The sequence below is a fragment of the Bubalus bubalis genome, chromosome 8, assembly GCF_019923935.1.
Source record: "Bubalus bubalis isolate 160015118507 breed Murrah chromosome 8, NDDB_SH_1, whole genome shotgun sequence".
NCBI classification, from domain to species: Eukaryota; Metazoa; Chordata; class Mammalia; order Artiodactyla; family Bovidae; genus Bubalus; species Bubalus bubalis.
This window is the reverse complement of record NC_059164.1, coordinates 65,381,281-65,402,260: the sequence shown is the minus strand read 5'-3', so window position 1 is coordinate 65,402,260 and position 20,980 is coordinate 65,381,281. Positions and strand designations below refer to the sequence as shown.

Below are 20,980 nucleotides of genomic sequence, written 5' to 3'. Positions count from 1 at the left end.
CCTGGGTTCGGTAACAGTATGTTAGCTAGCAAGGGAAGACTCTAAATCTTCGTACTGGTCTGGTTTACCCCTGCCTTGCTCTGCAGGCGATAACCTTTTCTCATGGGACTGACTCATCAAAATGTTTCATGGCTTTGCTGATTAAACACCTGATTATCAGCTTGAAACTGCAGTTATGTATAAAAATACTTATCAACCACCAACCTCTATTAAATGCAGTAATGGCTGCAAGCTGTTGAAAATAAGAATTTCATTCAAGGCTGAGTGCAGGTGTGATAGAATACAGAATTCTCAATTAAAAGTAGAAAAGGATTTGGCTCTACTTCCCTCCCAACTGACTTTGCTCCTTCTTCATCCCTTTAAGATTGTCAAAGCAGTTTAAAGTCTTGATAGAACAGGTTAGACAACTTAATGGAAATTAATTAGCACTGGTAACAGCGGCAGGTGCTGTTAGGCCAGTAGCTTCTTGAAACAAAATGTTTGCGCTTAGTCATTAAAATGTTTTACTAAGTGTCAGTATTGATTCATGTTTTTGGCAGCAGATTAAGGGTTCTTTCTAAATTCCAATGTGGAAGTGATCTGTTGGCTTAGCAAGTTCTCCTCCCTGGTGTACTGTGATTTTTCCATGCTGTCAGGTAATCAAAATTTTTCTCAATACATGTAATCACTAATGAATTGATGATGACATTCGATTATTATATTTGGTGGTTCCAAGTCCTTCTGCCAATCTGGTGTGTATTGTCGGATGGGCTCCTGAGGGGCTCCAAAGTGGGCAAATAGCAGTAACCACTGGTTTAGCACAGAACAAGGCATGTTTGCTGCGTTCTCAGCCAGGTGTCAGAGAGGAAAGTTTAGAGGTAATTGTAAGACCATTTTTAGGAAGACTGTCTTCCATCTCGGAGAAGGCAATGGCACCCCACTCCAGTACTCTTGCCTGGAAAATCCCATGGACAGAGGAGCCTGGTAGGCTGTAGTCCATGGGGTCGCGAAGAGTCAGACACGACTGAGCGTCTTCACTTTCACTTTTCACTTTCATGCATTGGAGAAGGAAATGGCAACCCACTCCAGTGTTCTTGCCTGGAGAATCCAAGGGACTGGGGAGCCTGGTGGGCTGCAGTCCATTGGGCCGCACAGAGTCGGACACGACTGAAGCGACTTAGCAGCAGCAGCAGTCTTCCATCTATCTTAGAAACTATACGAAACTAAGATATCTCCGAGGAAGAAACTTAAAATATATGTTTTTCCCATTAATTCATTTCATCCACTCTCTTAAAAATAATCTCCTTTGTACAATTATTTTGCATCTAATTTTGCCAAACTATCACTGCCTAAGGAACAAAATAAAAAATAAACTCAAAAGACTGAAACCCAGCAAAATATTGGTTGATATTTACATTAGCAAATTAGAATTAGATTAGAGTGAAAAGATTCCTGCTAAAAATAAGACCTGTGAGTTTGGGGCTACCTGAAAAAGACTTTTCCTACTCTTCTTTCCTGGAAAACTCTTATTTGTTCTTTAAAATCAAACAAATGTTACTTGCTTTATCAAACCATCCCTAACCTCCAGGTAGATACAACCCTCTATAATTCTGGATTTATGTTTTTACTGTTGCACTAAAACCATTTTAATTATTTGTTAATATACTTCCTCCCTTACTAGCCTAGGATGCCCACAGAGAGTAGGAACTATAACTCGTTGAACACAAATTTATTGAATGATACTATGTGCCAGCAGGCTCAGATGGTAAAGAATATGCCTGTAATGTAGGAGACCTGGGTTCAGTCTCTGGTTGGGAAGATCCCCTGGAGAAGAGAATGACTGCCCACTCCAGTATGCTTGCCTGGAGAATTCCATGGACAGAGGAGCTGGTGGGGGCTACAGTCCATGGAGTCACAAAGAGTCGGATTCAACTGAGCAACTAACACTTTCAAGACCATAGTATTCGTCTTTTCATTCCCAGCACTTAGGATGTGCTGTCCCATCCCTGACTACTCAGTAATGAGGTGCTGAATAATTGAATAACCGAGTTAACTAAGGATAAATGAATGAATTGATTCTATTGTGTAATGTAGAAAAGGTACCAGTTTTAATTAAGTTTCCCAATTTACAGGCAGAATCAGCACAGAGAGAGGATAACTTCCTAAGGAGAGCAGGAACTGTCATTCTGCTAGAAGCACAGTGGTTCAATTCCTGGTGGGCCTTTAGGGTTTAAAAAGACCAGAGCTATAAGGTGGTATAACTGGGAGATGGCAGTCCTAGCCTGGTCTCTTCTATGTGCTGAAGCTCCACCCTGTTCTGAAATAAAGATAGCTGGCTAAATCAGGAAAATTGCCAGGGGTCCCATGCTAATAACAAGAAAGGATGGGGTGAAGGGAAAATGGACCAAAGACTAAAAAATAATACAAATGAGATATTTAAAAGACTGTAGGGTTTTCCCGTTACTGTGATATGCTTTTTGCAGAATCCCTAAGTCCTGTGTTTTTTTTTCTCTTACAGTATTTCCCTCCGCTATTCTCTCTCTGTAAATAGTGTGCTCGATTCCATATAGTTGTTGAAAATCATTTTGGACTGCAGGGAGTATGTTTCCAAGGTAAGCCTGAGCCATCCTCAGCCCTGAACTCACTCATCAGCAGTTTGCCCAGGCAGGCAGATAGTCTCCCGGGCTAGTTCAGACAGGCTGTGATGCCTTGGACAAATTTCACACTTGAGGTGAAGGCTTGGTGAATGGAGGCTGATCCAGTCCCAAGAGCAAGTGTGATTTCTGTGGTCAGTTTTGGCATGAAGGCAGAGAGACAAGAAAGAAAATTATTAATCTTGAGTTCCTGGTCAATTCCCTTGCCTATTTTCTGCCTGGTTCTTTCAATCCCTTACCAGTCTCCTGAGGCTAACTTATGGTCAGCAAATGACATGTTTCGTATTTTAACCTTGAGAGAAAATAGAGACCATCAGACATCTACATTTCTCCTTTCCATATTATGCACGTCTTCACCTATCATTCTCCACTTTCCTTGTCTCGGAGGAAGAGAATGTGTTCATTTGCTGTAGAACAAATTATCCCCAAATTTAACAGTTTAAAAGAATGTTTCTCACAGTTCCCATGAATTGGGAATTTTGAAGTAGCTTAACTGGGAGAGCCTGGCTCAGGGTCTTCCATGAAGTTGCAGGCAAGATGTCAGCTTGGGCTTTACTCGTGAAAGCTTGACTGGGGCTAGAAGACCAATTTCCAAGATGGATCATTCACCTGGCCCTTGGCAGAAGGCCGGAATCCCTTACCACATGGGCCTCTATACTGAAATGCTTTCATATTCTCATGAAATAGCAAATGACATTCCCCAGATTGAGCAATCCAAAGAACAAGTATGGACGTCACATCACCTCTTACAATTTACTCTCAAAGTTTCACATCATCACTCCCACTACGTTCTATTAGAGGTGATACACCAAGTACCACCTACACTCAAGGGGAGGCTAATTAGACTCCATTTTTTGAAGGAAGGGGAATCAATGAATTTATGAGCATCTTTTAGAAATTCCAGAGAGAGAGCCCTCTTCCTTTTCAGGGCTAAGTCCTCCACCTATAAACTTGATTCCATACTTTCCCACCTGCATTTCACTAACTGATCGTGTTCTTTCTTTTCTTAAAAAAATTTTTTTTTTGTCTTTTCATTTTGGCTGTGCTGGGTCTTAGTTGCAGCATGCAGGATCTAGTTTCCCATCTAGGGACTTGAACCTGGGCCCTCATGCATTGAGAGCACAGAGTCTTAACCACTGAACCACCAGGGAAGTCCCTCAACTATGTTCTTTATTAACTTCTTAATAGTAGGTCCTGTTTATTGAGCATTTACTATGTCTAGGCTGAAGTGTCAAACACTTCATTAAATGAATAATCTCACTTAATATAAAATATACAACTCCACGAAGAAGGGGAATGATTACCCTGCTTTTACAAACAAGTAGACCAGGGTTCAGAAGGTTTAATCGAGATGTCCAGTGTCAGATCACTCGTAGGTAGGCAAGTGGCTACTTAAGCCCAGCTCTGACTGGCTGCATAGTTGTGCTGTTCTCCACTAATCTACTTGATACTGCTCCATGTGGACTTTTGATCTCTGCCTCTCCATCAGCTGCTTCTTACTTCTCGAAGAGGCTCAATTCTTCCTCATATAAAAATTACCTTCCTTTGTGTCCTGCTTCATTCAAGCTTTATCACATGTGCCCATTTGTAAAGTAGTGGTCAGCAAACACTTCCTCACTCCGATTTTCTCCAACTCACAACTATCCAGGCCTGCACTTACTTAGTAAAATGGAGTAATCAATGACTTCCTAATTTCCAAATCCAGTGCTTCCTCTTCAGCCCGCATTTTGCTTATTTCATCAATTCTAAGACGCACCATGTAATACGTCTGAAATCTCGATGTCTTAAAGCAATGGCACTTAATATGTGATAGGATAAATTTCCTTGCTCCTTTTTAATTTCATTGCCTTATCCTGGAAACTCCCCACTCTCAAGTCAGACATCCCTGTGAGCAAGCTCTCCTCTTTCCCTTCCACTGGCTTTACTTTACTGTCGTCAGCTCCTCTTCCCCAGACACCCCTCAGATAGTGGTGTAGATAATGTGGTGGTATAGGACCCCAAAATATCTTTGGCATGTTTTAAACTGAACACAATCAAGATCCAAAAGATTCATGAAGAACCTTTGAGAGGCTCCCTAACTTCCTAAAGAATGTAGACAGAGGACCTGTTCCAGGAAAGGGACTGTCATCACAGGTAACTACAGTGTGAAGCAGGTGAACCATAGAGTGAACTAGGTGTATAGACAGGGAGGAACCTGGCAACGTCTGCTTGTTAAAGTCTCTCTGTGTCCCATTGTCTCTGTGTGGCCCAGCAAACATTTGTTTACCAAACACTTGCTTTTCCATCTTCAGGTGAACTGCCTTCTTCTCCTTTGAGGTCAGAAACCACAACCCCAACATCCTCTTTTGTCTTTAGCTAAAGGTGGTATTTACTGTGAGGGTTTCAGTCATTTAAGAAAGTTATTCAGTTTTCCTGAGCACTCCCGTGTATACATGTTATTAAACTTTTGTTTGATTGTCTCCTTAATCTGTCTCATGTCAATTTAATTCTTAAACCAACCAGAAGAACCTAGAAGGAGGGAAGAAAATCTCTTCCTCCCAGACAGTGGTGACTCATCATTTTTATGTTAGGCTTTATTGGGTAATCTACTACAAAATCTTCTATACCACACCTATGGTAATAACCCCAAATTACAGCTTTGTGGGCTTCCCAGGTGGCTCAGTGGTAAAGAATCTGCCTACCAATGCAGGAGACATAGGAGACGTGGGTTCAATCCCTGGATTGGCAAGATCCCTTGGAGTAGGAAATGGCAAACTGCTCCAGTATTCTTGCCTGGAAAATTCCCTGGACAGAGGAGCCTGGTGGGTTGCAGTCCATGGGGTCACAAAGAGTCAGACACGACTGAGCAACTAAGCCTGCATGTGCACATGCAATTTCTGCTTCCGCTTCCATACTTCCTTTTAATTAATAACTTACACTTGCGTGTCAGGCAAGAACACTAGAGTGGGTTGCCATTTCCTCCTACAGGGTATGTCGTTTACAAGTGCAACAAACTTGGCAAACATTAACCACTTCCCAGAGTAACTTTCCTGCTTTTATTCCCTATCTTGTTTGTTTTATATTCTCTTACTTTTGAGTTTTGCTCTGCCAAGAAATTGGGCATCCAAAGATTATTTATTCATCAACTCAATTAGTCCAAGTTCTCAAAGCCAGCTTAGGCTCTCAATATTATGATTTAGGTTGATGGTAGGGAATAATAACAGTCACTGCTGATATCAAAAAGATTTTCAGATAGATGATATTATAAAATTGATATAGTCAATGGAAGTGGAGTAACTAATTCTAAGTAGTCTTTAACATCTTCTGAAATTCTTTAACAGCAAATATTTTTTAACAGATATAACTCAGTGTAGTTGGACATACAAATTTCTTATACTTTTATAGTATTAAATGATTACAGGACTTCCCTGGCGGCACAGTGGATAAGAATTCACCTGCCAATGCAGAGCACACAGCTTCAGTCCCTGGTCTGGGAAGATTCCACATGCCACAGAACAACTAATCCCACGTGCCACATTCATTGAGCTTGTACTCTAGAACCCGAGAGCTGCAGCTAGCTACTGAAGCCAGTGTGCCCTGGAGCCTGTGCTCTGCAACGAGAGAAGCCACCAGAAGCAGCAGCCAGTGCATTGCAACTAGAGAGCAGACCTCGCTCGCTGCAACTCGAGAAAGCCCCCACACACGGCAACGAAGACCTGGTTCAAATAAAAATTATTTTAAAAATTATTTCTAATGTAAGCTTATCTAAGGAACAAGACTAGTAAAAGATATAGAGAGTCCAGATTAATAAGGATTTCTATAAATAAATCCAGGTCTTTTTTACCCTCTTAAAAACAGAGAAAACATTATTGCTTTAAAATCAAAATTGTCAAACCAGTTGATACAAAGTGAATGGAATTAAACCTTTTACTTTTCTTGAATTCTCTTCTATTAATATTAAAGAGTATCAGCTTCTCTAAGTCAAAATCAAAGCTCGTTTACTTTCAAAATGCAGTTTAGAAATTCTCTCTGGAGGTGGGCAAAGATACACCAGTCCATTTGTTTAGAAGCTATTTATGCCTTAGATTCATCAGCGTTCTCCAGAGAAACAGAAACAATAGGATGTGGACATACACTGACAGATTCACTATAAGGAATTGGCACTTGCAACTTCTCACAGTTGTGGAGGTTACAAGTGCAAACCTCTGGCATGGGACAGCACCTGGAGACCTAAGAGCGTTGCTGCTAGATGAAGTCTGAGGACAGTTTGCTGGCAAACTCCCTTATGCATAGGGAGGCCAGTCTTTTGGTCTACTGGGGTCTTCAACTGATTGAATGGGGCCCACCCATGTTATGGTGGGCAATCCAGACTTAATTTTTGTAATTGGAGTGTAGTTGTTCTACAATGTCGTGCCCAGCAAAGAGCATCAGCCACATGTGTGCATGTATCCAGTCCTTGGATCTCCTTCCCATTTAGGTCACGACAGTGTTGAGTAGAGTTCCCTGTGCTGCACAGTGGATTCTCATTAGTTACCTGTTTTATACATAATAGTGTATATATGCCAATTCCAATCTCTCAGTCCATCCTACCCCGCCTTTCGCTCTTGGTAGCTGTACATTTGTTTTCTACAAATCCAGACTTAAATATTAATCTCATTCCAAAACACCCTCCAAGTCAACACAAAATTAATGTTGACATACCCATACAATGAAAAAAATCTTATCAAACTTTCAGGAAAGCTAGATAATTATAGTGGGAGATAGAGCTGAATTTCTACTTTATGATATGCTATTTTCTCATACTTGTTCAGTCCCTTTGTAAGTTGAGCTAGGGGTTCATCTTTCAAGTTTATTTAACACCTCGTTGTTGGGTCACAAAGCTTTCCCTCATGTCTTGATGTTGCTCATTGTATTTACATATTATTCCATGGAACTTCCCTATTTCTTTTGCTAGCGAATGGAGAAGAGTCTTGTACTTAGAACTCTTTCAATGTCTTGGGATGTCATGAAGCTAAAAGATAAGCCAGAAGCAATCATTGTTATTCCATCTGCATTCCCAAAACACATGATTAGACACATTTACACAATTGCTATGCAACTAGTTCGTTAAGTCATAAAAAAGTTTCAATTTTTTCTTTGCCAACATTCCCCCCCAACCATTTGATAGCAGATGTGTCTGAGTTAGATATAACCTATGGTGTTCACAAATAACAAATTCCTGTGGCTAGTTAATCTCTAGTAATTAACAAATCAAAAAAAAAAGCTGCCTGAAGGGACTTCTGGGATGCTGGTGTGAGGACCCAAATAAATTTGAAAAAGAACACAATTGAGAGACTCATGTCTTCTGATTTCAGAAGTTACTACAAAGCGGCAAGACAGTGTGGTCCTGGCATAAAGAAAAACACAGATAAACTGAGAGTCTAGAAACAAACCCTTGTATTTATAGTCAATTGATTTTCAGCAAAGGTAATTCAGTAGGGGAAAGAACAGGCTTTTCAACAAATGGTGCTGGGACAACTAGGTATTGACAGGCAAAAGAGTAAAGTTGAACTCTTCTCATATCATATAAAAAAATCACCTCGAAATAGTCATAGACCGAAATGTAAGAGTTAACACAGTGCAATTCTTAGAAACACAGCGGTGAGTTCATCACCTTGGGTTAGGCAAAACCTACTAAAGTGTGACTTCAAAAACACATGTGAAAAAGAAAAAAAACAGATAAACTGAACTTCATCAAAATTAAAAACTTTTGCGCTTCAAAGAGCATCATCAAGAAAGTGCAAAGAAAATCCACAGAGTAGGAGAAAGCAAAAATCACACAGTATATGAAACAGTGAGCCTTGGATTCTGCCTTTGGGCAAGTTAATTGCCTAAAAAGTACCAAGGAGAATGCTTCCCAGGTGGTGCTAGCCATAAAGAACCTGCCTGCCAATGCAGGAGACGTAAAAGACAAGGGTTCAATCCCTGAGCAGGGAAGATCCCCTGGAGAAGGGAATGGCAAACCACTCCAGTATTCTTGCATAGAGAATCCCATGGACAGAGGAGCCTACTGGGCTATAGTCCATAGGGTCACAAAGAGTCGGACACGACTGAAACAACTTCACATGCACGCATGCACACACACACACACACACACACACACACACACAAAGAGAACAGTTTGCCCAGAGGAGCAGAAGGGATTTTCAGTTATTTCTTATTCTAGTTCAGGCCCTTATCATCTGCAGCCTGTTAACTGGGTGCCCCCATCCATCTGCTACTCAATGCCAAACTTATCATAATAGAACACAGATGTTTGCCATCCCTTTAACAGCCTGGATGAACCCCACGTTACCAGTAGAATTAAATACAAATGCCTTTAAAAATGGCATGCAAGGCCCATCATGATCTGGCCCCTATGAAGCCACATCTCCACCAGTGGTCCAGTCCCACCTGCCCTTCCCTGGATGCCCTCACCTGAGTTCCTCCTCTTTCTATCACAGCTCCCTCTACTTGGATGCTCTCTCCTTCTCTGCAAGGAAAACCTCCCCTCAGCCTTCCGATATCAACTCTTCCATGAAGCCTCCCCTGATTTGCTCAAAGCAAATCACTTCCTTATTTGTGTTTCAAAACACTTCATACATACTTTTCCACTCCATTACTCAGCATTTACCACACTGTATGGTAATTATCTGACTTTTTGCTCCCACCCTGAGGCCAGTGGCAGTTTTTGCTTTGTCTTCAAACCCTCCTGTGTCTGTCTTCTGATTTGGCTTCAAGAACCTTCTCAACAAGTATTTGGTGAATCAACATGTCATCCAGCACTAGGACACTGATCAGAGTATTCTTTCAGCGCCTATACTAACACTGCAGGTTATTTAAAAACAAAAGACAGATTATAGTCTGGCAGAGGTTAAGAGAAGTAAATATGAATATCATAAACTGCAGAGCAAGCCAAAATCTGTAGGAGAATTATGAACCAAATATTATGGCGGTCAGGTGAGGGAAAATGAGTCCCAGAGACAACTCTATAAAGATTTCCACAGTTAGCGGTGGAGGCCAGGTGATAGTAGGAAAGGGGAGGAGCTGTTTACAAATTTGATCCAAGAAAATGTTGACAGATCTCAATAACTTGCAGCAGCAAACTGTTTCTGAAGCAAAAAGTCAAGGGTATGAGGGATTTTAGCAAAAGGGGTTCGCTCTCTGGGAACTCCCTCCACTTATACAGACAATGGACGTGGCATGCTCCGTTCTGTTGTCAAGGCGACCTTCCACTTCTGTATCTGGGAAAGGGCAGTTGATTCCGGTCTGTCCACACTGCAGCAGGAGCTTCCCCCACTGTCCCCAAAGCTTTCAACCTTGGTAGTGGTCAATCCTGGAACCCCTGGACCACTGTCCCTGCCTTGATCTGATATTGCTATAGCTACATTGGCCTGAGGAGAGGGAGAAGCAGAGAAAGCTTCCCTTCTGCAGCTCCCCGCTCCACTACTAGACTATCAGTCAGAGACACTCCAAGGTTTTGTTGACTGAAATAAGCCATGGCATAAAAGTTCTGTGTGAAGTTTTCTTTGGGAACTTTACTGAGCTCTGAGCAACTTGTTGGAAGAAGGAGGAATCAGGCTATATATGAATTTGGGGGGCAGTGGGGGGGGCGCTGGGAAAAACATACACATGTGTGCTTAGCTGTGTCCAACTCTTTGTGACTCCAAGGGCTGCAGCCTGCCAGGCTAGTCTATCCATGGAATTTTCCAGGCAACAATACTGGAGTGGGTTGCCATTTCCTCATCCAGGGTATCTTCCTGACCCAGAGATCGAACCAGCCTTTCCTGTGTCTTCTACATCTCCTAAGGGACCAGTATATCCAAAGCACAGAATGCTTCCTGTTTTCATCCATCCTGAATTCCCCTCAGGTGCCCTGTCAGTGGGCAACTGCAGTGGCTGATGGCTTGATTCTGTTAGAAATGGAATGGCAGGCAGTATTTGTTTTTCTTTACAGTTCAGTGATGTTCAAGCTAGTTTTAGAAAAGGCAGAGGAAACAGATCAAATTGCCAACATCTGCTGGATCATGGAAAAAGCAAGAGAGTTCCAGAAAAACATCTATTTCTGCTTTATTGACTATGCCAAAGCCTTTGACTGTGTGGATCACAATAAACTGTGGAAAATTCTGAAAGAGATGGGAATACCAGACCACCTGACCTGCCTCTTGAGAAATTTGTATGCAGGTCAGGAAGCAACAGTTAGAACTGGACATGGAACAACAGACTGGTTCCAAATAGGAAAAGGAGTACATCAAGGCTGTATACTGTCACCCTGTTTATTTAACTTATATGCAGAGTACATCATGAGAAACGCTGGACTGGAAGAAGCACAAGCTGGAATCAAGATTGCCGGAGAAATATCAATAACCTCAGATATGCAGGTGACACCACCCTTATGGCAGAAAGTGAAGAGGAACTCAAAAGCCTCTTGATGAAGGTGAAAGTAGAGAGTGAAAAAGTTGGCTTAAAGCTCAACATTCAGAAAACGAAGATCATGGCATCTTGTCCCATCACTTCATGGGAAATAGAGGAAACAGTGTCAGACTTTATTTTGGGGGGCTCCAAAATCACTGCAGATGGTGACTGCAGCCATGAAATTAAAAGACGCTTACTCCTTGGAAGGAAAGTTATGACCAACCTAGATAGCATATTGAAAAGCAGAGACGTTGCCTTGCCAACAAAGGTCCGTCTAGTCAAGGCTATGGTTTTTCCTGTGGTCATGTATGGATGTGAGAGTTGGACTGTGAAGAAGGCTGAGCACCGAAGAATTGATGCTTTTGAACTGTGGTGTTGGAGAAGACTCTTGAGAGTCCCTTGGACTGCAGAGAGATCCAACCAGTCCATTCTGAAGGAGATCAGCCCTGGGATTTCTTTGGAAGGACTGATGCTAAAGCTGAAACTCCAGTACTTTGGCCACCTCATGCGAAGAGTTGACTCATTGGAAAAGACTCGGATGCTGGGAGGGATTGGGGGCAAGAGGAGAAGGGGACGACAGAGGATGAGATGGCTGGATGGCATCACTGACTCAATGGACGTGAGTCTGGGTGAACTCTGGGAGTTGGTGATGGACAGGGAGGCCTGGAGTGCTGCGATTCATGGGGTCGCAAAGAGTCGGACACGACTGAGTGACTGATCTGATCTGATCTGAGTGAGAGATTGGATATATAAATGGACCATGCTGCTGCTGCTGCTAAGTCGCTTCAGTTGTGTCCGACTCTGTGCGACCCCAGAGACGGCAGCCCACCAGGCTCCCCCGTCCCTGGGATTCTCCAGGCAAGAACACTGGAGTGGGTTGCCATTTCCTTCTCCAAAATGGACCATAGCCAGACCAAATATAAAAACAGAATTCTGACCCACAGTCCTCAACAACCTGTCCAGGAAGCCAACCTATTATCTTCAAGTCAGACTTATTTGAAGGCAGACTTCTATCTCTAACAACTAGTCCAAGAAATGCAACAATAACTCCTGTAATAATTGGACTCAAATGACCAGAACTTTACTCTCATCTGATAGCCTCTCTAATTTTTGCTACCACTCCCAACTTGGGGCCAACTGGAGAAAGCAAATATGCTCCCCTGACCGATGGAGGAGGAGGCTGTGCTGTGGCTAGCCTGCCTGTGGCTTCCATGCCAACAGTCTCCAATCAGGCACACCTGGAGCCTTCCTCTCTGTCTACTACAAAGCTTTCCCACTTCTCTGCCTGCCTTTGAGTGTCTGCTAAACCCCAGAAATGTTGGCAGACTCCTTTGCTGTTGCAATCCCTAAATAAATAGCCTTTGCTTGGTCTCAATTGGTTGGACTCTATTTCCACAGTAGAAAAAGGTTTTATAAGCCAGATGCTCAATATTGTTCTCAGAATCAAAGTGGAAAGTGAAAGTGGCTCAGTTGTGTTGGTTCTTTGCGACTCCATGGACTGCAGCCCGCCAGGCTCCTCTGTCCATGGAATTATCCAGGCAAGAATACTGGAGTGGGTTGCCCTTCCCTCCTCTAGGGGATATTCCTGACCCAGGGATTGAACCCAGGTCTCCAGCATTGCAGGTAGATTCTTTACCATCTGAGACATGAGGAAAGCCCAAAGTGGGCTTTATAAGTGTTCTCTCATGCTTAGCCTCACTTAGGGTTTCTCAAATGTAACCATCCTCATCGCCTCCCTAAGCTGTGCAGGCAAGCACACACAGACTGGTCTTGCCTGGTATCTGTTCCTTCACCCTGAACAGCTCAGTGGAGCATGATAATCCACAGGACTCCCTTTCCCCAGGTATACATTTGGTTTAGAATTATATTACCAAGGAGCTCCAACAGAGGCGCCCGGGGTTGGCACTGGCCCCCCACCCAGGGCAAGGTGAGGTCACAGCTCCCCGCTCCCTTCCCTATGATCTCCCAGGCCCTGAGGGTGACTCTTGGATGGGAAACCCACAGCTTTGCGTGATAAACAATGCTCAGAGACAGTACACTGGGGACTTGTGTTGAGGAAAAAGAACATTTTCCTAAAGCAGCAGGATTGGAAAAGAATGTCCTCTTCTATCTTACCTCGCAGAGAAGTTTCCTGTCCACTCTGCCCTCCTCCACAGTCCAGCCTGCCTCTGGTCTTATCCACAGTGATATCCTGCTGGCTTCCTTCCCAGAAGCCAAGCCCCTTGCTCTGGGCGTCCTCCCTAAAGAAACACAGAACCAGAAGGAGCTTGCACAGTTGTTTTTCATTTCTAGTTTGTATCCTTAGGCTCAGCTGTGTCTTCCTATCTGTCTGGATTATGAAGAAAGGGAGTTGATAAAATTTTTTCTCCCTGCCTCCAGAACAATCCACAGGGGTGGGCATGTGAGAAAGAGGAGGGGGAGTTTTTCTTGTCAAACTTGTGTATGAACATGAACATACAGCTTAAACCAACTAGGTATTTCTGCTTTACATTAATTTTAAATGTGGTAAAATATACATAAAATTTCCATTTTCACCATGTTGAGTATACAGTTCAGTGGTGTTAAATACATCCAGGTTGTTGTGCAACCAATGCCTAGAACTCTTTTCATCTTGCAAAACTGAAACCCTGTATCCCAGGGTTAAATAACCCCCCATTCCCCCTCCCGCAGCTCCTAGCAACCGCCTTTCTTTTTTTAAAATCTGTTTTACTGAAGTATAGTCAGTACTCTTCTACTTTCTGTCCCTGTGATTTTGACTGTTCTAAGTACTGCATATAAGTGGAGTCATACAGTATGTCTTTTTTGAGACTGGCTTATTTCAACCAGCATAAGTGAACCACTCTTCAAGGTTCACCCAGGTTGTAGCATGTGTCAGAATTTAAGGCTGAAAAATAGTTCATTCTAAGTATTTTGTTTATCCACTCATCTGTCAGTGGACACTTGGGTCGTTTCATCTTTTTGGCTATTGTGAATAATGCTATTATGAATATGGATGCTATTTTCTTTATTCCTTTGTTCTTGACTCTGGCCAGAGTACCTCAGGGTTATTAGGGTGAAAATAAGCAATCTTAAGTTTGTAAATGTATTATATTGTTTTACTTCTGAAATAACACCTTAATGGAAAACAGAGAAGAACAGATCTCCAAGTTTATACCAAACAATAGATTTTGAAAGAAAACAGAACAGAGCCTCTTGGCTCTGGCTGCACTGGGGAAATTTGCTAAAGCACCTGTGCCCAGGTCCTATGCACCTGAGAGTCTGAAATAATTGATCTGGGCCTGTTAAGAGTCACCTGACAGCTTTTAAATGGCACAATGCCCAGGCCCTACCCAAGACCCATTAAATTAGAACTTCTGAGGGCAGAACCCAGGCAATGAGGTACTTTAAAGCTTCCCCAGGTGAGTTTATTGCTAGCTGGGATTGAGAACCACTGGCAGAGCTCCCTGCTACTGTTAAGTCGCTTCAGTCGTGTCAGACTCTGTGCGACCCCATAGACGGCAGCCCACCAGGCTCCCCTGTCCCTGGGATTTTCCAGGCAAGAACACTGGAGTGGGTTGCCATTTCTTTCTCCAATGCATGAAAGTGAAAAGTGAAAGGGAAGTCGCTCAGTCGTTTCTGACTCTTAGCGACCCCATGGACTGCAGCCTACCAGGCTCCTCCGTCCATGGGATTTTCCAGGCAAGAATACTGGAGTGGGTTGCCATTGTCTTCTCCGGCAAAGCTCCCTAGAAGGACTAAAATTGGGCCACCTGGACTGGGATGGAGCAGGAAGAAGGCTGGGGCAAGAGCTTAGAGAAAAGGGGACACCTGGTTGGGATCCAGATGGAGGGGGGCCATCCCTGAACCTGCTCACATCTGTATAAGTGGTCCTTCCATTAAACTCTCCTTCATTACCTTGTCTGAGCGAATCGCCCTTTCCTGCTAAATCCCAACTGATACTGCTGCTGCTGCTAAGTCGCTTCAGTCGTGTCTGACTCTGTGTGACCCCATAGACGGCAGCTCACCAGGCTCCCCCGTCCCTGGGATTCTCCAGGCAAGAACGCTGGAGTGGGTTGCCATTTCCTCCCCCAATGCATGAAAGTGAAAAGTGAAAGTGAAGTCGCTCAGTCGTGTCCTACTGTTCTCGACCCCATGGACTGCAGCCTACCAGGCTCCTCTGCCCATGGGATTTTCCAGGCAAGAGTACTGGAGTGGGGTGCTATTGCCTTCTCCACCAACTGATACAGTTGTTCTCATTTAGACAAGGTTTCAAAAATCACTGAAGGCCATGAGTAGATGCTCTAAGACTACAACTACTAGACCGGGATCAGGAAAACTGTCAAGAGCCAAGCATGTTGTGAGACAGCGACTCCAGCCCAACCTCTCCCCCGACCTTTGTTCTCTCTGGGGCTTGTGACTGTTCTCTTCTTGCTGTCCCCAAAACTGCAGTCGCAAGGTCAGCCAGCAGAGGGCAGCTGGTGTGTCTCTATCCCTGGTCCTGGCCCCTGGTTGGCCTGCTGCGGTGGCTGCCACACCCAGCTCCACCCTGAGCAGCGCCTGGAGGCCCCCTGGGCAGAGCACTACAGGCAAGGCAGAGTACCAGAGCACACCGTGCCTGATGTTTCCTGGACACGGAGTCATCACTACCTGGTGGCCCGATGGATTTCAGACGTGATTTTCTTTTTACTTTTTTTGCGGATTAATAAATTACACACAGTGCATAGAACTTTATGCAGGTGGATACACTTTTACATATGTATACACCTGTGTAGCCTCCACTCAGAAGATACCAGAATTTCCATCACCTCAAGATGCTCTCTGTACCCCACCCAGTCAACTCCCCTCGCCCCCACAAGGGCAGCCACTATTTTGTTTTCTTTCACTAGAGATTAATTTTGGTTATTCTTGAACTCCATGTCAATGAAATCATACCCTCTGTGCTCTTTTGGGTCTGGCTTCTCATGCTGTATATTACATCTGTGAGAGTCAGCCATGTTAGTGAACGAAGAAGGAGTTTGTATTATTTACTGCTGTGTGGAATTTCATTTACAAATATGTCACAATTTGGGGTGTTGACAGATTGGGGGCTATTATATATAAAGCTGCTATGAACATTTTCCAATGCAATTTTTGGTGAACATGACACTCATTTCTTTTAAGAAGATACACAGGAATGGAACTGCTGGGTCATAGGGTAGACATAAAAGATGCTGCTGATTTTCAAAAATGATTGTACCAACTTACACTCCCACCAGCAATATCTGCTTATTCTAGTTGCTCCACACTCTCATTAATACTTTATATTATCAGCTGTCCTAATTTTAGCCATTCTTGGAAGTGTATAGTTATATATCACTGTGGTTTTAATTTGCAAATTTAGTATATTATTAAAGAAACCAATGAATTTATAAGGCAGAGAAATCAAGTTCTTTGTGCTGTTGCCCTTGTCAGGGAAGAAGAAACTGTCTTCTATTCTCTAGGTTTTTCTGGATGGTCTAAGAATTAAATTGACATGTGACATTAGCAGGAGAAAATCAAGCAAAAGCTTAGTAGCATCTGTATGTTGAGGCTCAGAGAAGGTTACCCCAACATATGCAGCAATAGCATACTGATTATTTTGAATTAAAGTTTCTTAACAGCCATAGCAAGAGGGACACTGTGACCCTCCTTTCTGTCTCCCTGAAAGCAGGAAATCAATATCCCTGTGAAAGGTGCCCTCCCTGCATCTGGAGGTAGTGTGTTCTCAGATGCTCAGTCGTGTCGGACTCTTTGCCACGCCAGGGACTGTAGCCCGCCAGGCTCCTTTGTCCACGGGATTCTCCAGGTAAGAATATTGGAGTGGGTTTCCATTTCCTCCTCCAGGGGATCTTCCTGACCCAGGACTGAACCCGTGTCTCCTGTATTGACAGGCAGGTTCTTTACCACTGCACCACCAGGGAAGCCTCTGCAGGTAGAAGGTTGCCCTTATCCCCAGAGAAGGGGAATTCAGAGCCAAGAAGCCTCTGTAAACAAACCGTGTTCCTTCTTTCATTTACTACCTCAAGCCCACATTCTGTTTCAGTTCTTCACTAATTGGGCACCCCAAACTGGTTTCTTTTCCTGCCACTTCCTCACAAGCTTACGGTTCCTTTGTCTAAGACGTATAAAAGCTGCCTGCTTTGGCTACTTCTTAGGTCCCATTTCGGAGAAGGCAATGGCACCCCACTCCAGTACTCTTGCCTGGAAAATCCCATGGACGGAGGAGCCTGGTAGGCTGCAGTCCACGGGGTTGCTAAGAGTCAGACATGACTGAGCGACTTCACTTTCACTTTTCACTTTCATGCATCGGAGAAGGAAATGGCAACCCACTCCAGTGTTCTTGCCTGGAGAATCCCAGGGACAGGGGAGCCTGGTGGGCTGCCGTCTATGGGGTCGCACAGAGTCGGACATGAGACTCTTATGAGACTGACTTAGCAGTAGGTCCCATTTCCATGAACCTCTGTGTGAATGAACTTAAGTTTGTTTCTCCTATTAATCTGTCTTGGATCAATTTTATTATTATTCCAGCCACAAGAACTCAACAGGGGTAAGTAGGAAATTTCCCCCTCCCCAACATACACATGGGAGAGACTCAGGAAAACTAACTCTCCTTAATGGCTAAAACCTTCACCTTAAATACCGCCTTTGGTTAAAGACAAAAGAAGACTTAGGGGCAGTGGTTCAGCACTTCAGAAAGAAGGAAGGAACTTCATATGAAGATGCAAAAGAAAATGTTTGGTAAATAAATGTTTGTTGGGCCATGCAAGGACAATGGGACACAGAATGGACTCTCATCTTTAGGTTTTCCCAATTCAAGTTAAAAAAAAAAAAAAAAAAAGAGGGTCAGGGGAATTAAGCACCTAAAGACACCAAGCTTTTCTGAGCAGAGTCGGGCTCAGAACGTGGGGACTCCGTATTGATGCCCTGGGCCCTCTCACACAGCCTCAGATGACCTTCAGTTACGGCTGCAGGTCTCAAGGTGGAAAAGACTTAAAAGTCTGTCTGACCCGTGTCTGGGTAGTGGGATTCCTCGGGCAAAGTTGTGTAAATCAAACCCTTTATTTAAAGGGACTTCTCTGATGATTCAGTGGTTAAGACTCCGAGCTTCCACTGCAGAGGGCATGGGTTCAGTCCCTGGTTGTGGAAGTAAGATCCCTCATGTCACGGCTAAGAGTTCACATGCCGCAAGGAAAATCGAAGCTCCTGAGTGCTGCAACACTCCTGGAACAGCCAAATAAATAAATAAAAATACATATTTTAAAAAACGACTTCCCATTTCTTGCAAATTTGTCTCTAAATATTAAATATTTCTTCCCCATCCCAGGAACTGTCTTTCAGGGCTGGTTTTGTTGAACGCTGTGTCCTACACCATCTTCTCCACCAGGTGGCAGCACTAGAGCCCTAGGCACAGCCATCAATTCCCAGAGCCTTTCAGATTACCACGAAGAATTCTTTTCTCCCCTTTGTATTACGTTTAAAGAACTCCCCCAAAGAACAAGCTTTGTTTTGTGTTTGTTTTTAGAGGATATAAGTTTCTCATCCCCTGTCTTTCCATAGGAGTCAAACCTTTAGTCCCCCAAAGCCAAATCTGAGTCACAGCCACAGGGCTTGACCCTCTCATGATGAAATCTTTGCTGCTGGGTTTTTCCAGTCCCTGGACTGGCTGAAGGCTTGGGCAAAAGACAGATATCAGATGACTTCTACCTCTTCCCATCCCTAAGTATGAGATTTTGAGCAGACTGATCTTGAAACCTCCATTCCCTCATCTGTAAGATGGGCACAATGATGATACTCACCTCATCAGTTTGATGTGCAGATTAACTGAGGGTCTAGCATAGTCCCTGGCACATGGAATGGGCTGATCAATGTTGGCACTTATAACCATAGTGAAAGGAAGTGAAACTGTCAGTCACTCAGTCGCGTCCGACTCTTTCGACCCCGCCAGGCTTCTCTGCCCATGGAAGTCTCCAAGCAACAATACTGGGTTGCCATTCCCTCTTCCAGGGGATCTTCCCGACCCAGGGAATCAAACCCAGGTCTCCTGCATTGCAGGCAGATTATTCACTGTGTCAGCCACCAGGGAAGCCCTGATATAACCATATATACCTACAGGAAAATATACAAACTGTTAACAAGGATTACTTCTAGTGGCAAGATCAGAGCAATTTTTATGTTTCCCAAATACTTTTCACTAGGTATGCATTGCTTTTATGATCAGGAAAAAGACAATTAGAATATAATAGATTGTTGACACAAGTTGCTGGTGATTCCATTGAAATATTGAAGTATTTTTTTCCACTGCTCAATCAGCTCTGGAGGGCTAGGCTTATGTCTTATCTATTTTGATATCTATATATCATTTGAAACCCAGTAGGTAGTCAATATCGGAGAAGGCGATGGCACCCCACTCCAGTACTCTTGCCTGGAAAATCCCATGGATGGAGGAGCCTGGTAGGCTGCAGTCCATGGGGTTGCAAAGAGTTGGACATAACTGAGTGACTTCACTTTCACTTTTCACTTTCATGCATTGGAGAAGGAAATGGCAACCCACTCCAGTGTTCTTGCCTGGAGGATCCCAGGGATGGCGGAGCCTGGTGGGCTGCCGTCTCTGGGGTTGCACAGAGTCAGACACGACTGAAGTGACTTAGCAGCAGCAGGTAGTCAATATGGACTTCCCAGGTGGCCCAGTGGTAAAGAGCCTGCCAATGCAGGAGACCAGGGTTTGATCCCTGGGTCAGGAAGATCCTCTGGAGAATGAAATGGCAACCCACTCCAGTATCCTTGCCTGGAGAAACCTTGGACAGAGGAGCCTGGTGCTACAGACCGTGGGGTCGCAAAAGAGTTGGACATGACTCATCGAGTAAACAAGAACAACAGCAGGTAGTCAATATTCATTTCTTGAACAAAATCTCGGTGATAATTGCTTCTGATTTTAGTTTCTCAGTGTGACTGAATGTCTTTTCTTTTTCTATGATTTTTTTTCCCTTGCTTGGGTCCAATTTAGAATCTTTTTATAAATTTAATTGAATCGTCTTCAAATCCTTCCCATGAGAATTCCTCTTAGACTGTTGAGCTGGTTTCAGGTGAGTTTTCGGAAAGCCTTTCACCTGAGCTCCGCACAACTCCTACCAGGAGGAGATATGAGTGGGGTTTGAGTTGAGATCAATCTTTTTAGTAGCTAAACAAAGACACAAGTGCCGGGGTAACCTAGATTTCACAAAAAGATTTTAAAAGGAAATAGACTTTTCGATAAATGTATCCTATTTTTAACTTGGAACCCATGGTGAAGAGGGTGGTTTGCTTTTATCTGGAGTAGAGGGTGTAGGGCTATGGAGGATAAAGCTTGGCAGTCACTATCCTTTGCTTCCTTTGATCTTCATTTTGCATGAGTGGAACTGTGGGGCTGTCTCTAGAAAGGACAGGCTTGGGCACAATACTGCGCTAGCATTTCTTTTAAAGAAGCAAAAGCAAAATAGATGACATCAACCCTTGGCAGCTGATACATTTTAGTTCTTTCCTCACATTATTGATAAACCTTGGATTCTCTCTTTCCAGGGAATTTGAATCTGACAAGAAGAAAAAATAATTACTGCTAAGCCACCTGAGGCAGTGATCCTGCGAGACATGGAAACTCTACAGCAGCCCCCATTTCTGCAGAGTCTCAATATGCAATCCCTCCTTTGACCCTTCCATCTACACTAGATGCTCCTTCGATTAAGATGTCCAAACACTGAGACTGCTAACTGGGTCTTAAAATATTCTAAGTCAGACTTTGGTCCAGGGCCCAGGTGGAGGTGGCGAGGGGTGGTGAGATGTGGCCAGACGTGGCAATGGTAGTCCTGTCATTGACGGCTGCATCAGGACCACATGGAAAATGGAGGGAGAAAGGGAATCTGGGTGCTCACACGCATTGGTCAAGATGGTGTCCCTTGCAACCT

At 43.7% G+C, this 20,980-nt stretch overlaps 1 protein-coding gene and 2 long non-coding RNA genes across 5 annotated transcripts in view; 2 read left to right on the top strand and 1 right to left on the bottom strand.

Annotated features, from left to right (window-relative positions):
• Positions 1 to 13,360, bottom strand: part of GGCT (gamma-glutamylcyclotransferase) — a 34,706-nt gene extending 21,346 nt beyond the window's left edge. The window contains exon 1 of one of the 3 annotated variants that reach the window (XM_044946692.1): positions 13,161 to 13,360. In XM_044946692.1, the coding sequence (XP_044802627.1) occupies positions 13,161 to 13,331 (171 nt within the window). In that variant the 5' untranslated portion in view covers positions 13,332 to 13,360. The remainder of the gene's footprint in view (positions 1 to 13,160) is intronic. The other 2 variants (XM_006055654.3, XM_044946693.1) reach the window with 2 other exon arrangements.
• A 985-nt stretch (positions 13,361 to 14,345) lies between these two features.
• On the top strand, positions 14,346 to 15,917 carry LOC123334738. Its single transcript, XR_006552819.2, has 2 exons — positions 14,346 to 14,443; positions 15,286 to 15,917. It is a non-coding gene; the product is annotated as an uncharacterized LOC123334738 (long non-coding RNA).
• A 287-nt stretch (positions 15,918 to 16,204) lies between these two features.
• LOC123334739 lies at positions 16,205 to 18,661 on the top strand. Its single transcript, XR_006552820.2, has 2 exons — positions 16,205 to 16,848; positions 18,367 to 18,661. It is a non-coding gene; the product is annotated as an uncharacterized LOC123334739 (long non-coding RNA).
• The last annotated feature ends 2,319 nt before the right edge of the window (positions 18,662 to 20,980 follow it).